General features: G+C 42.6%; 1 protein-coding gene across 1 annotated transcript in view; it reads right to left on the bottom strand.

Annotated features, from left to right (window-relative positions):
• Positions 1-1,553: 1,553 nt before the first annotated feature.
• The window catches only part of kcnab1a (potassium voltage-gated channel subfamily A regulatory beta subunit 1a), a gene marked incomplete at both ends in the record, with an annotated part of 65,874 nt that continues 51,170 nt past the window's right edge, over positions 1,554-16,257 (bottom strand). Inside the window, 11 exons of the mRNA XM_080459697.1 lie at positions 1,554-1,643; positions 1,716-1,804; positions 2,132-2,252; positions 3,011-3,105; positions 4,008-4,128; positions 5,970-6,055; positions 9,195-9,281; positions 9,459-9,502; positions 10,647-10,691; positions 13,883-13,927; positions 14,846-14,925. Of these exons, the coding sequence (XP_080315823.1) occupies positions 1,554-1,643; positions 1,716-1,804; positions 2,132-2,252; positions 3,011-3,105; positions 4,008-4,128; positions 5,970-6,055; positions 9,195-9,281; positions 9,459-9,502; positions 10,647-10,691; positions 13,883-13,927; positions 14,846-14,925 (903 nt within the window). The remainder of the gene's footprint in view (positions 1,644-1,715; positions 1,805-2,131; positions 2,253-3,010; positions 3,106-4,007; positions 4,129-5,969; positions 6,056-9,194; positions 9,282-9,458; positions 9,503-10,646; positions 10,692-13,882; positions 13,928-14,845; positions 14,926-16,257) is intronic.

Below are 16,257 nucleotides of genomic sequence, written 5' to 3'. Positions count from 1 at the left end.
CCTTTCAGTTCATTATATGCTTACGTTTACATCCTTGAGTTGCTTTGAAGCAATGAGTGATCTGGGTTCAGTTCACAGGCAGAAATGAACGCCAACCGAGAGAAAGAAGTACATTTTTTTTGTGAAGCAAAGCTGCAGTTCCTCAGGACGCTCACACGAGGGCGACGTGCTTCTCCTCGCTCACAGTTTTGCCTGTGTTGGTACTCACCGTCCCACATCCCCTGCTTCACTGGGTTGGATCAGACTCCTTCCTGTTGTTTAAGTATGTGCTTTGTCAAAGAGAAGAAAGAGGCACACTATAGCTGGGAAACATGCATCTGTTGGTTAATACGCTCAGGATCTGCAGCCTACAGTATCTACCGAAGACGACTCAGCACTAATCTAACTATTGTAATATATTTGATAGCTATTTGAAAGATAATTCAAGCTTTTAAGGAAATGGGTTTTTTTGAGGCCGCATTCATATTCATAAAGCTCAGTTTTCAATAAATATGAGTAGGTCATTTCCCCCTTCTTGAACCAAACATTAAAGTGAGAAGGAGCCATTTCACCCTCATGTATGTGTGACAGAGGAGGTGCGGGCATTAGGCTCACACGGTAAATTTGTTTGCTGCAGCATAGCGATTGAATAAAGCACATCTGGGACGGGAGGGTGGTGAAGGAATGGGTCTTAGGAAGCATGCAGCAGAAGCCACCTCATGTCCACTTTCATGTGGGACCTCTAGGTCCCGAGCATGAGGCGCTTGCATTGAAGTATTCAGCTGTGGTACGGTAGTTCTCATAAATAAAATATGTGTTGGATGTGAATTTTATGCACAAATTAAATTACTTGAGAGCGGAAGTCTGGCTTTCATATAGGTGGATTTCTGTCTCAGAGGTCTGAGCCGTGTGCTGAATTGTGATTACATGGGGAGCAAAAAAAATGAATAAGTAGCTTAGATGTCTCTCTATAAGCTTCAACTACCAGGAGGCCTTTGAGCAAGGCACTTTTACTTTGAATATAACTGCGGTGACGTTGTGTTTTTATCAGCCAATGTAGAAGTGAGTATGAGGTTGAGGAGCTCTTGTTGCACACCTCCCCATCAAATAGAAGTCACACTATCTGTTAAGGTAATTACATTTCATAACATCATTGGTACTGGTGTTGGGATTGGTGCTCCAAATGACTCAGAATCTGAGCCTCAACTGCTGTAAACTGCTGCTAAATGGGGAAACACTGAGTTCGGTGGGGGTGGAGGGGGGGGGGGGGGGGGGGGGTGGAGTGGAGCTACACATTTTAATCTACTCAAGCAGACGAGGCTGTGTTTTGTAAAGCTGTTCTTGGCTGAGCTGGACTGCACCTGAGATGAGCCTGGTAGAGCTGATCTGAGCAAGACGAGTCTCAAACAGACGGTTTGAAACGCCGCGCTTGAGCGAGGCTGTCTGCCCCGAGCTGGAGTGGGCTGGAGCTGAGTGGGGCCCAGGGAGAGAACCATGGACATGAACACTGAACTGAGGGTCCAAGGTAGCGTGTATGGTTAAGGTCGGTAGGTACAGCTGTCCACCAGCCTGGCCTAAGAGCGGTAGTCCTTCTTACTGTACGGCCTGTTGCCCAGGATGTGGTCGATCTCTGACACCACATGAGAGGTCATCTTGGGAAGGACCTGTGAGGGAGAGATGGAGTGAGACACTGATCTGTAATCAAACATGGGTGGGGCGCCTCCGTTTGTTCCAACCTGTATGGCCCCGAGGTTCTCAGTCAGCTGTTCCGGGTTGGAAGTTCCCAGAAGGACCGAGCTCACGCCTTCATTTCTTAGACACCACGCTGGGGACGAAAATAGGCGGGAGTTAACATCAAACACTTGACGGCATGATGCTAATTGTTATTGTCTTACAGCAAATTAGAAATATAAATGAACTTCCTGAATTGCCCTTCATTGCCATTTCCCGGGTGTTTGAAATCAGAAGCAGAGTGATACTAAACCTCACACAGTACTGGCAGCTGTTTTCTACTGCAGCTGAAAGCACAAACCCCTGCTTATGTCGAACACCAGAGGGGCTCCGGTGCTGCAGCCCCGAGCAATACTGGTTTTCAAAGCCCGACTTTACACTGCTTCCACTGTATTTTTCATATTTCAGGGGGGAGTCTTACCCACAGCCAGCTGAGGCAGGGTACATCCCAGCTTCTCTGCAATGTGGTTGAGCTCCTTCAGCTTCGCCTGTTGCTTCCTTCCGTCCTCGCTTACAATTTTCTCCTTCAACCACTGATAGGACTGACAGAGGAGAGGAGGGGAGAGGAGCACCGCCATGAGAGTGATGACACAAAGAGAACAGACAAAAAATGTACACAAGAGACATGAAGCCAGTGTCGAGGTGTGTCATCTGCTCTCTTGCTCTTGCTCTTGTATGTGTGAGTCCTCGAGCTGCCGACATCTGAACCAGTTGTAGTCTGTTAACTGTGATTTTGAGTAATCCAGTAAGAAAAACATTACAATAATCCAGACGTGTGAAAACAAAAGCATGAATCAGTTTGTCAGCATCTCACTGGTTCAGAAAAACGTCGAACTCGTGAAACGTTACTGAGGTGAAATAAAGCTGTTTTGGTGGTGATGTTTGTGTGAAAATTTAAATTTTAGTCTAAATTTACACCAAGTCCAAGTGGTTTCCACACTATTTTCAGCATGTAGGTTAAGGTACGATGATATTCACGTGATCTTTTTTGTCAGACACACATTCACACATCCACTGTCTGCAGAAGGCCACGTGATTGTGTAGTGCTTCGGTCCTTTTATTATTGTGGTTGCATGTTCTTCCTGTGCATGCAAGGATTTTGGAAGAAGATAAGATTTTTGTGGACTCAAAAATTGAATAGGACATTTTGGTAAAGGTCACTCAGTGGGTAATGCCTCAGTAGTTTGTTGTTACTTAAAGCACAACGACAGTTTGGTTGCATCTCATCTAAAATGTGAAATTAACAACAAGCATCTTTCAGGAGTATTTCAGAACCATCTTCACCTCTCGTCCGTCTCACCTTCATGGAGGCTCGGGAAGATTCCGGAATGCCATTTTCATACTTTCCCGTGATGATGCCGCACGCCAGCGGCGACCACGTCATCGCCCCAACTCCTGTCGCCATGGAGACCGCAGGGAGTTAAACAGGATGAGTTTTAGCGCGACATACCGGAGGAAAAGGTGAGAAGAAAAAAAAGTGTGAGAACAGTGTCGGAAAGATGAGAGAATATATGAGGTGATGACAGAGGGGAGGATGTTACAAACTCAATGGTAATGAGTAAGAAATGGTGATGCTATAGATTCTTTCTGAACTTGACATGAATAAATAAACCTTCCTAGGGAGACAATAAAGTGTCTTGTATTGTTAATCACACTCGACCTCATTTTCTCTCATACAGGGCAAGTTTGGTATTGCTGCTACTTCTCGCACCAGCACACTGTGCTCAAACCTGATTTACTGGCCAGGCCAGACACAATTCTCTTCATCGAATAAACAATTAAAACCCGCCCGTTATAAATGTTTGATTTCAGACGGATACACAGGCTGTGCAAACACACCATCTGGCCAATCAGGCGAGGCCCCAGCGAGTCGTCAGCTACCTGCTGATTGAATCTTAATTAATTTGGTGGCGGTTGTGAGGTGAGCCAGCATGACAGCTGAGGAACAGCAGACTGAGAAAAACGTGGTAGAATGACCCACCAGGGGAAAAATTCTAATCCATGCAGCCTCAGGAGGAGATTTTAGTGAAATTAGAGAAAAGTCCCCACTTCTCAGGAATGTCCTCACTCTTTTGGTGAAAATGTTGCTCCGATCTCCACTTCGTAGCACATGAAAGAACACACGCACACGCACACACACACACACACACACACACACACACACACACACACACACACACACACACACACACACACACACACACACACACACACACACACACACACACACACACACACACACACACACACACACACACACACACACACACACACACACACACACAGAGCATACTTGCCTATCTTATGGTAAAGTTCAGGCAGTTGCACCTCAACTTTCTCCCTCTGGAAGAGATGATACTCAGCTTGCTCACACACCGGGGGGATCAGATTAAACTGTCTTGCCACAGAATAAGCCTCCTGGAGATAAAAGAGAAGGAAAACGGCAGGGTAAGACATGGCATATCATTACGACGTAAAGAGTGAGATTATAGGTGGTTTTCTCATTTCAATTCTATGATGGGTAATGTCAAATATTTCATTACTGATGAGAAAAAAGCCAGACAGAAAGCAGGAAAGCAAGAGAATGAATAAAACGATGATGATATGCAAGACCACAGGTTAGGAGGGAAGGATAGTGACGGGCAAATCTGAGGGGGGGGGGGGGGGGGGGGGGGGGGGGGGGGGGAGTGAGAAGGGGGTGGGGTGGGGTGGTAATCAGCTTGTGGAAGCGTGGCACAAATTCAAATGCACAGCTCACAGTAAGTCAACCAATCAATATTCCATATCGCAAGTCTCCCAGGCATCATATTCAAATTTCCTTACATATGCGTGTGTCCTCTTATCTATTCTTTCCACATGTCTTTGAAAATCACCCGCTACATGTGTACACACACACACACACACACACACACACATACACACACACACACACACACACCAGAGATATTGCAATTGTTCCTTAAATACCCGTTTATTTTCTGGGTTTCCTGCAGTGAAAGACGAGTCAGGATGGGGGCATTGTGGGAGGGGAACTGACTCGGCGTAACACAAGGATAATGTCAGTGCAGTCGCTCAACTTTACAAAACACCCCTGACCTCTCTGCACCGAAACGCGTGCAGCTGCGTGTCGTACTGTACAGCGAAAGGCTGTGTTTACCACCTGCGTGCGCACACACACCCACACCCACACACACACACACACACACACACACACACACACACACACACACACACACACACACACACACACACACACACACACACACACACACACACACACACACACACACACACACACACACACAGAAATCTCTACCCTTCATTACCCATGCTATCTAAATTACACAGCTTTCATCTGAGCTTGTGTTTTCTAAAGATATCTGTTCTCTTTCACCACGATCACAGTGAGAGGATGTCAACACGTCGCACTGCGCTCGGAGGGAGCGGGAGGCTGATAAAGAGAGCAGAAGATAAGAGAGGCAGAGGATGGCTGATAGGTCCTTGAATGTCACTTCAGGCATGTGTTCATTTCACAGCTCTCTGCGTTCTTCATGTACTCAGAAATGGAGCCGCGTAGATTGTTTCCGACGTTAACATTCCATAGAGGACGCTATGTTTTCCTTGAACATTTACTCAAATCTTTCAGCTGGGAAGTTTCCCTCAGATTATTCTATTTCTAGATGAGCAATGTATCGGGGATGAAATCAGACAGCAAGTGGCTAAAATGAATCCCTAATAGTGTAAAGTTGCTGAAATAACATGTTTTGTTTTTTTTTAAGTGGAGTTTCTATGGTACGTTTGCATGTTCTCCCTGTGCACTCCCTCCCTCAACTCAATGACGTGTTGAGATTATTTCAAAGGAGTTTCCTCACAGGGCCACACAAGTCCATCCATCCATCCATTAACTTAATTCACTTAAATATTGAACATGCTGATTCTTGAATCTTAGGAAGTGTCAAAATGAGAAATGACGCTTTACTTTGTCGTGCTTCTGCGCTTCTTATTTAACCGTTGAAGACAAATCTATTGCCAAAGTGGAGAGAGACCTCATATTCATCTGGGCAAGTTGCCAAAATTGTCCCAATTCCCCAATTCAATGGGATTCCAAGTGGGAATTTTCAGAAAATGTTCATTAAAAAAAATAAAAGAACATCGAGCATTAAAAGATCTCGCATAAAAAAGAAGTTTCTCTTTTAATTCAGTGACTGGCATTCCACATATCTCACTGGATTGAGATGAAAAATGTCTTTTCTGCTCACCATAATCTCCATGGCCGTCCATCGAGACGTCCCCCAGTACATCGCCATGCCCTGGTTTATCACGTAGGTCATCGCTCGAACAATCTCTGTGAAGAATTACGCAGCACATCAGTCGACCGGACCAACAACGTGTTGATTGGTTCCATATACAGTGGCAGTGATGGATAAAACACTTAAAATACTTCATGCCAACTCCAACTTCAGTCTAATATATGGTATTGTTTTTGTCTTGTGCTATGGAGCCTCATTAACTGCTCATTAACAAAAACGGGGGGGGGGGGGGGGGGGGGGGGGGGGGAGTTCTGCTCTTTCTCATATGGGTCGTCTTTCACAATCACATGGGCTTTATTCTAATGCAAAGGGGAAAAGACATTTGATGACTAAGAGCAAAGTATCCAGCCCTAATATTTTCATGAAGTGATGAGTATTAGGAACAAAGTAAACTGCAGGTAAAAGCTGAATGAGGGCAGAAGATTCTACGACACAAAGATAGGAAGAGAAATGTGAATGAAACCCAGAAAGGGAAAGCAGGCCTTTGTGAAGAGCCAATCTAAATCCAGCTAGAAAAAATAAATAAAGAATGGCATTAAAAAAATAAAACCCCAAGAGTATCTTTAATTTGATCTGGTTCTGTGATGAACTGCCAGGAGAGAAGAAAAAAAAAAAAGTCTTCCGAGGCCACCCGCCTCCTCAAGTCTCTCTTACCTGCTGACGGCTCAACGTCCATCTATAACACACTCCGGGGACGAACTAACAAGCTCACACACTAAAGCCCCTCTGATCACATTGAAGCCGCTGCATTTTTAATGATGCAATTAGCTCCCACACTGCTGACTGAGCGAGCCAACGGCAGTCAAGGCCAACTAAAACTCAGATTAGGACTGTCATTAAGGTTATTCATCCTCGCTTCGCCCTCACTCCAATTATAGTGCAGTCGTTCGCTGTGGCGGGACTCTTGTGTTTCACTTTGCATAACGGGCTCCTGCCAGGACAGCACATCAGAGATGAGCAGATCCAAGTAAACACAGACTGTGAGGAAAAGGTCAGGAGCAAATCTTGAAATAGACGACGTTTAAAAAGTAAATTTATCGTCAAGACCCACAAGGACTTGACGATAAGAGGTTTGGTTTGTGTCTTCGCTCTCGCGTATGATAATTAACAACACTTGTGAAACACAAATGTCTTACTCAATAGCATCCTGCCGAGGGAAATAACACAGTATTAAAACAAGCAAACAATTCACTTTCTTGTCCCCGTCTCAGGCAGCCCCTTTCCCCCTGACATCTCTACTCTGTGCCTCAATTTCTAGCCAGCTCAAAATAACAGAGAGTCCACAAGCCAGGACTACAGATCTAACAGTTCACCAGTGAGGAGCAGAGTTTGGATAGAAATTCATAAAAGGGCAAAAGGAGAGGAGTCAGATCCATCACAGTTCTATGAAAACAAAGCTGTCAGTTATTTAGGCCTGCATACCTGGATATCTTGTCAAATTGTCAAATCAAACTTCAAAACTTACCAAACATTTCTGAAGTAACTAAATGTAAAATCAGCCACACAAGAAAAAGAAAAAAAATCCTTGCCGAAAAATCTGTTGGACTCATTATCCATCTTCTATCCCACTTTATTCGACTCAAGGCCATGCTAAAAGCTGAATTTGGACAAAGGCTCAGTGGACCCTGCACAGGACTTTAGTCCATCACAGCACCAGGACTAATTAATGGGATATAAAAAGAAAAACTACAGAGAACGGCAAAGAGCAGTGACTAATGAGGAACCAGCTGGAACTAATGTACCACCAACATGAAGGTCATTATAGAAATACATGTGGCTGCCTTCCTTCTTTCAGCTACGCTGGGCCATGAACTAAATACAAAAAAAAAATGATAATACAATGTTCAATGAATGAGTCGTGATAGGAAACACAGTGTTTTAGATAGAGGGTGCAACATCTTCAGCCACAGTGGTTTCTTATTCTTCATCAACACTGTGAGGAAACACAGTGGAGCAGTGGTTGGCACTCTCACCTCACAGAGAGACGTCCATAGGTACAAATACCAGCTGGGTCTTTCTGGGTGAAGTTTGCATGTTCCCCTCCTGTGTGTGTGTGTGTGTGTGTGTGTGTGTGTGTGTGTGTGTGTGTGTGTGTGTGTGTGTGTGTGTGTGTGTGTGTGTGTGTGTGTGTGTGTTTCCTCTAGGTACAATGAAACACTCTCAAATGTGACACTTGTATTAGATAACTAAATAGTTTGTCAACTAAAATCGGTGTCACCTTTCTGCTCTTTCCCAGCAGGTGATAAATGTTGAGTTTATGCCTCTCAGAAATCTAAAAGAGAAAACCCCTCGGAAGAAAAACACACAATTTGTTTTTTTATGACCAGCCATGCTGGTTTTCCTGTATGTTTGAGGTGTGGAAAGAAACTAGCAATGACGAAGCTATGATGAAAGTGCCAAATGGCTAAAATCACAAAGAAAAAAGGTTAGAATAGGTAAAACTGCTGTAATTGCTCAAATATCTGGACCAGCTAAAATAGCCTACATTACTAGAAGTGGTTAATATTCTAATACAGCTAGAAACATTACACTGTCTAAGATTGGTGAAATACAAAAACATCCCAGCTCACATCCTGTGTAAGTGGAGCACATATCCAGCGCATACAAAGGATCCTGGGAGTATTCACAGTGCTTTTTCTATTTTTAATAAACTTACAAACATTTAAAATTGTCATAATAGGGAATTTGATGTAAAAATTTAGGAAAAATGAATGAATGAATCTATTTTGGACTAAGGCTGGAACATAACAAGATGTGGAAAACTCAGTGTTTTACTCCAAGAAAAGATTCAATGTACTGAATCAGACAGAATTTTGACATTGTTTAATAGAGGCCATAGCAACCAAATGAGTGTTTTAGAGTATTTTACTTCCTGTAACTTGCACCAGATCTGATAATCTAGTCTGTGCTGCTTTGACGACCTCACCAAACTGCATAATTACACAATTAGGTTGGCTTGTCTAAAGCCGCTCTGTGACAGCACTGTAAATTATAAGTTTCCTTTAATAGCTGAGATATCGCTCTGACTCTAAGGGTGAGTGGGTGTAAAAGATGGATGAATGATTGCACAATAATCCAAGTTAAACATGGAAAAAAAAAAAAATCCAACCTCTGATAAGACCTAATCTTATTTCTTTCTATGACTCCATGTGGCTCAATCTTGATAAAACTCACCCTCCATGGGAGTGTTGCTGTCTGGACGGTTGGCAAAAACTACATCTACATACTCCAACTGCATCCTTTGTAGAGAGCCTTTCAGACCTGAGACGCACAGAGAGCAGAGTGAGGGCTGAGGATGTGCTGACAAAAACTGTGCGGTAAGAAAATAAAGCGCATTCAGTTAAGGAGAATCCTGTTTTAAAGTGATTCTTTTTTACCATTTCAAGCAAAGGAAACAGGCTGCCTATTTATCTCAGTCTGTGTGTTTGCACTACTCACCTTCAATAATGTGTTTCCTTGACAGTCCTCTCTCCGTTTCTGCTCTGGTGGGATAAAACATGAAGCCAGTCATACAAATCTGTTTGCTTTCTTATGCATAACCTCACTTCTCTTAAGTATTTATTAATCTCCAATGCTTCTGAAGAATCATGGGTAAAATGGCAACATTTCTCAGTTGTTTTTTTAAAATCTTACATAAAATGCTACTGAGGGAAAAGTCGGAAGCGAAAATATACATTAAGCTGACTTCGACATTTTCTGAAACTTCCCTCACTCGATTGATTTGAGCTGTCCCTCATGTCACTCTAAATAAGCAGAGCGAGTTTTCGGACACATCTGGATGACGAAAAATGCGAGATCCAAATGAATATTTTAAGGCTTTTCGCTTAAATGAGTCAGCATCACTGTGCGTCCAAACTTTATAAGCGAGAGATGGACAGAAAAAGTCTTCTCTCCAGGGATGAAGACGTGCTGAAGAGCCAGAGAATGACTTCCTCCTTATCACCACAACCAGTTGGTCCACCTCAGCCATGCAGCCGGTGAGTGTGTGTGTGTGTGTGTGTGTGTGTGTGTGTGTGTGTGTGTGTGTGTGTGTGTGTGTGTGTGTGTGTGTGTGTGTGTGTGTGTGTGTGTGTGTGTGTGTGTGTGTGTGTGTGTGTGTGTGTGTGTGTGAAAGAAGTTGTTGGACATAGTCTGATTCATGTTTTTGTGCTACTCTACATAATGTGAATACTTAATTCCTTCTGTTCGTCCACATGAAGACTGTGGTGTCTGTAAGATAATGTGTCTTCATTTGTCAGTCTCCCTCTTTGATCTTTCAAAGACAGACAAGAAATCCGTCCATTACTGTTCCTTGTTTATATGCGGAGCCATTTAAAGGCGTATCAGCTGATCAGTATCACACAGTCCTTATGAAATGTACCTTTTAAAAAAGATCAAATAAAGTGTCTTTCCTATTTACACAAATGATGAGCGAGCAACTGTTCCAATGATTGATAGTTGGTAAAACATAGATATCATGTGTATATTTACAGCTGTACATGTTAACATCATGTTAACGAGGGACATAAAACACAAAAAATTAAACTTTGCAAATATTTATATATGTCAGTTATAGCCAATACTATTTTTCCTGGAATCAATACACCAGACGTGTAAACAAACTCAGCCACCAAGATTCATACTCACTTTCCTCCCCAGTAGAGTTTGGTGGTGATGACCAAGCTGGACCGCCTAAAGACGAGCAGAGAGAGACACAGAGAGGACGACATGGAGGCACGATGGTGGTTTAATGGTCGCACACACATAGGAACTCTCTCGTTGAGGACAGACATTGACGGAAAGAAGCCAGCCTCTGCTTAACAGAGATTTGCCTCCAAGATTTATGAGTCGAAATTACTGTTAATATTCATCCGAGCGCAAGACAGCAGTGATGACACCAAATCAGATTAAGTCAGGCCACTTCAGTGGAGTAGGCCTAAGAAATATCCTGCTGCAGGAAACAAGTGTCGTGAACTTTCTTTTGCAACTGGTTTCATTTTCCGTGGATTGAAAAAAATAGTTTTTCTGTTGAGAGCCGACAGGCGAGGATCAGCCGACTGGAAAGCCCCCATGGGGCCGGATTTTACTCTGAAAGGGTTGAGACTGTTTGAACTGGCGAAAAAAAGCGAACGTGGAGAGGCATGAGGGAGGACCCTTGTGAGGAAGGTGACCTTGCATTTGATCCAGGATTGTTTGATCCGTTGAAGTGAATGGAGGGTGTGTGTGTGTGTGTGTAATGTGTTTATATTTGGACAATCTCCCCAGGAGCAGAACAGTTTAACATAGTTTAGATGTGTGTTTAATTGGGCTGTCCAGAGAAAGAGAAGCTGGTGAGGTGATGGAGGATTAACAGGCTTGTTGTGGCGTTTTAATAAAAACGACTTCTGTTTTTCCAGTTGTGTGACTGAAGGAAGTTTTCTTTTCAGCCACACTCCACCGCCCTCCAGGCATTTTTTTTTCCTTGTGGATAGTGGTGGTATTTATGATGAAAAACAATCTATCTTTATTTCTATAGCACTTTTCATATAAGCGTAATGCAGCACAAAGTACTTTACATAATAAAACCTAAAACCGCAACCCCACCCCACAAACGCAAGGACTAAATTAAAAATCAAGGCGGAAAAAGCACGAGGAGAGCAATCTCACATCCGCAGTATGTGCAATACATCCACAGTAAGGGATTTAAAAACGTCAACAACAAAAAAAATAAGAACAAGGCAAAATACTAAGGTCTTAAAGTAAATGTAAAAAAAAAAAGATGAAAACCAAATCGAAATGATTAGGAATCATTGGAATTAATAAAATAACACAAAATATCAAGTTTAAAGTGAATAAAAATAGAATAAATAATGATAAACAATGTTTTTAAAAATTAGTCATATGTTTAAAAATGAAATGTTTATTGAAAGAATGAAAGCCTGGTTCAAAAAGTGGGTCTTAAGCTTGCTTTTTAGTCCAGCATATTCTACATGAAAATATCTCAGATGAGTGACTGCCAGTCTCTATGTTGCATTCGTTAGGTGATAAGAGACGCCATACTGACTGATTGATGATGTGAACTCGAGGCAGCATAGATACATCAATATTAAAGAGGACTGGACCTCATATCAATCCTTGATACAAGTCAAATCTGAGCGAATTTAGACAATGAGTCTGACGGCCAGACGGAGCCTGTAAAGGAGAATTCAGTCATCAGTTGTGTAAAATGCTGCAGACAGATCCTGGGCAATGAGAAAGAATTGTGAACCACAATCTGCTGCTGAGAGCAGGTCACATGTCAACCTAACCAGGGTGGTTTCAGCGCTGTGAGCAGAGCGGCCTCAAACTGATGTCTTCGAAGAGTTCATCGTACTTAAGCGGTGGTATATTATCATTATAATACAAAACTCTGAACGTACAAAACGTGAAATTCATATTTCTCATCCTGCTAGTTCAGGTTCGTTGCTCTGTGACCTCAAAAAAATATATATACTAAAGAAACTGAACATTTGAATTAGAAACAGCTCGTAGTATTAAAGTTCTCAATTGATATATGTCGCACATAATAAAATAATCTTCATATTGGCAGTTAACATGTTTCGGTTTTGTGAACTTATAGTGTCGGCACTTCGAAAGCTCAACATTTCCCTCAAGTGGTACTCAAATTTGAGAGCCACTGTGTTAAAGGACCAACTCAGAATGTGTCATTTGTATTGTTGGTAAATATAAAATAAAGTGACGATGCGTGTCACAGAATTCAAATCAATACATGTCCTGGTTGTTTATTCAGCTCTTAAGAGTTGAACGGCATGTTTGCCACAATCCTTTATTTGTCAATCCGATCAAGTGGTGAAAAGTGGATTATTGTTAAAAGCTCTTTAATGTGAGGCTGGAAGTGTCGCACCTTTCCTGCTCATCTGGAGAAACGTGAAACCTCACAGAAGAAAGTGATATGTGCGTGGTAAACGCTTCCACTGATACCAGCTACCGCAGATATGAGCCGCTCCAGCTTTCGGGGTGTCTCCTCTTTCACCATGCCTGCATAATGTATAGCGGCGTGCAGAAGCTCTGTGAGCTCATACCGACTTCACTTCCCCTCACACACCACGACGAGACGGTACAAAAAGCACAAACCTCAGAAAAGTCAGCGAGGTTAGAAAAATAGTCTGTCGAAACAGTACATTTTTTTGAATCCTTCAATATTTATTATCTGAGGTTGTGTAAAATAGTTTTATTAAAAATAACCAAATTTAAAGAGAGGAGAAAACCAAGATGAAGAATAGTTTCTTTAACAGAGAAGATGTGTATAAAATGTACATATAAAAATATTCAGCTGAAAAATAATGAGTAAATTCTGCTCTTAAATAGTATTGGTGGAGCAAAAACGTTAATATTAATACTACCACCTCAAATTCAAAAGTAGGGTAAATCTATTCCTGTGGCTGTCTGTTCGCAAACACGCACGTGCGTGTGCGTGTGCACGTGCTCTAACTGTAAATACCATTTATATTTGAACTTCTTTTCATGTGACTGTAAGTCTCTCCTCACCGTCTCCGGCAGAGCTGATCATTAATAAAAAACGGAGAATGATTAAATAGCGGCATCAAAGGAATATATTTAAAATTTGAGGAAGGAGGAAAAGACCCGCAGGCAGACTTGAATTCATATACAATGTTGTTGTATTATGTCTCTGAGTGTGTGCTAAAAAGCAACTATCTCGTTGTCAGGCATTCATTCAATGGATTGAAAAAAAAAACGGGACCATATTTCATTTTCCTCTTGATGTCAGGCGGTTTGCAGTTACAGTACGTGCACCAAACGATTCTCCGACTCATCGTTTGTCTACAGTTTACTCTCTGACACAGATGCGGTGAAGCAATCGGGCACAATAGTGTCACTGTTACCTCCAGCATTTCTTCTTGATAATGTTTCCCAGAATGACTTCAGCCCTGCAAGGCAAAATAAATGAGGTGGCGTTATTAAAATTGCCCTTTGAATTCATCAACATTTCTTCCACATTTTTCAACTCTACAATGTCGGGCACTTAAAATGGCCCAATGTAAAGGTCACAGCCTTTTTTTTTTTGTTGTTTTTTTAAACAATAATTCAAGCGTTTCACTCTCTTTTTATGAGGAGCTGAATGTTCTCTATGTGCCGGCACAGATCACCCTGCTCTCCAAGCTTCCTGCACAATCCAAAGACATCCTTTGTTTAGTTGACTGGAGACTTGGACCTGGACTGTATGTGTGGGAATGTCTCTCCTGCCGCCTGCAGCCCTGCCTCAGTATACATGATGGATGAATGGATATTGTGTTTGAGTTTAACTGCGTTAGAGCTAAAGGGACCTGGAAGGTTGTCTGAGGAGTGGCTGTCACTCTTTTTGTGGCTTCCCCATAAGTGAAGCTGATTTGTAGCTTCCCCCCACCCATGTCCGTGTTCACACTGAGAAGTCCAAGTGGTTGCTCTCGCAATCAAAGGTTATAACAGTCAAAACAAAAGCCAATAAGTCAGTTTGAATATTGAGAGTGAACATCGGTCTTTTTCGTCTGGGATGTTGAGCACACCCTGTCGAGTAAAAACAAATGCATGCGCATCTAGTATCAGTTGCTTATTTAACTAACTATTCATTACCCATAATGAAATAGACCACGGTTTTACTGATCCAGCTGGATTGAGGAGAAATGGAGCTGTACGTTGCCTCTGAACTAAAATGAGTTTGACAACCCTGCTTCAGGTAAACTATAAATCTACTTACTGGGGCCACAGCGGAACAAGACATCTGCATGTCATCATGCCGCACATCCTGTAGGCCGTCCTGAGCTCAGCACGAAGCAGCAAACCCACCTGACACCTGACACGACACCCACCTGCCGCCTGCGTAGACCTCAGCTGTGTCGAACAAGTTGACTCCACCCTCATAGGCGATGGTCATGAGCTGCTCTGCCACCTGGCGAGAGGTCACACACCGAAACACAAGAGACAGAGAGGTCAGTCGTCACCGTTTATTCATTTATCACAGCCAATAATCTTTTGAGTCCCGATCTGACAGATCAATACCTCTGTTAGTGTCATTTATCACTTGCTCTGTTCACATTCACCAAAACCACAGCTGAGATGAAAGAAAATGTTGATACACCATCAAAGTAGTCCAGGTTCATCTTTTATTTAAATATCACCACTGCCGCAATCCAGCTGCAGGCCTCCCTCGTGAGCGTGGGCATTTTTCCATCTCTTACGGCCCAATTTTCATGTCAATATCTCATGTGCCCGTTCACAACAACTATTAACATTTAACAATGCAGCGCAGCTAGATTCTGATTGGTCATAACTACAGTCGAATGGGGTTGTAACTCTGTTGATGTGCAGACTTTATTAAGCAAACGGGATCACGGTGTAATTACCGGTGAAAACTCATTTGACTCCACTGATGTACAACAGCAGACTTTTATTGCACGCGGACTGTAAGTGAATTTGCCATCATTCCCCTGTGGAGTTTTTGTGATGATAGGAGGATGCGCGGCGCTCTTGTGTGTGTTTGCGCACACGCTGCTTGCGCGGCCGCGCTCGCATCTGTGTGTGAAAATGTGTTTGTCGGGCTTCGTGTATATACTGTATGCCTGCGAACGCACGTGCTGTCTGCGCGAGAGTGTGTGCGTTGCCGTTTCACTGGTGGCAGATGGCAGTTTGGAGGTGTTATTTGGAGAAGAATTAGATAATCTTTCCTTTGAGAATCAGTCTTAACCCTCCTCGCCCTTTCCTCTTTGCAAGCAGCACAAACTGCAAAGCAGCCCAAGGCTTTAACAATTACTACAAAGTTTATTCTATTATTATTTTCTATTTGGTGCTTTAAGTGACTGAGGTCTTGGAGAGCCACAGCCCTGCAGGTTTCATGTGTCTTCCTGTGCCAGTAATTAATTTGAATAGGTTATTATGAGACTTCTGCATGCATTAACTCAAGTGTGTCCCTGGTGGGTCTGGGGGCATCGCCCTAACTTAACAGAGCTACAAACTAAAACTGTCCACTATTAGACATATGGTGTGATGAAAAAATAAACAAAAAGAGGAAACAGAACTAACATTTTTCAGCACTAAACCTTGTGAAAGCTAAATGGGTGATAAAAACGGATTAAAAGCAAAACTGTTGCGTAAACTGTTGAAAAAACGATGAGTGAATGTCTTTAAAGTCAATTTTGACACTCGACAGGAAGCCCCTGAAGAAAGTGTTGTAGTGAAGCGTTGTGAAAATCTTTTAGCAGCTGCCCCTCAGTAGATCAAAAAC

The sequence above is a fragment of the Lipophrys pholis genome (genome assembly GCF_963383615.2).
Source record: "Lipophrys pholis genome assembly, chromosome: 3".
Classification (NCBI taxonomy): domain Eukaryota; kingdom Metazoa; phylum Chordata; class Actinopteri; order Blenniiformes; family Blenniidae; genus Lipophrys; species Lipophrys pholis.
Note: the sequence above shows the minus strand (reverse complement) of the source record. Positions and strands in the feature narration are given on the sequence as shown.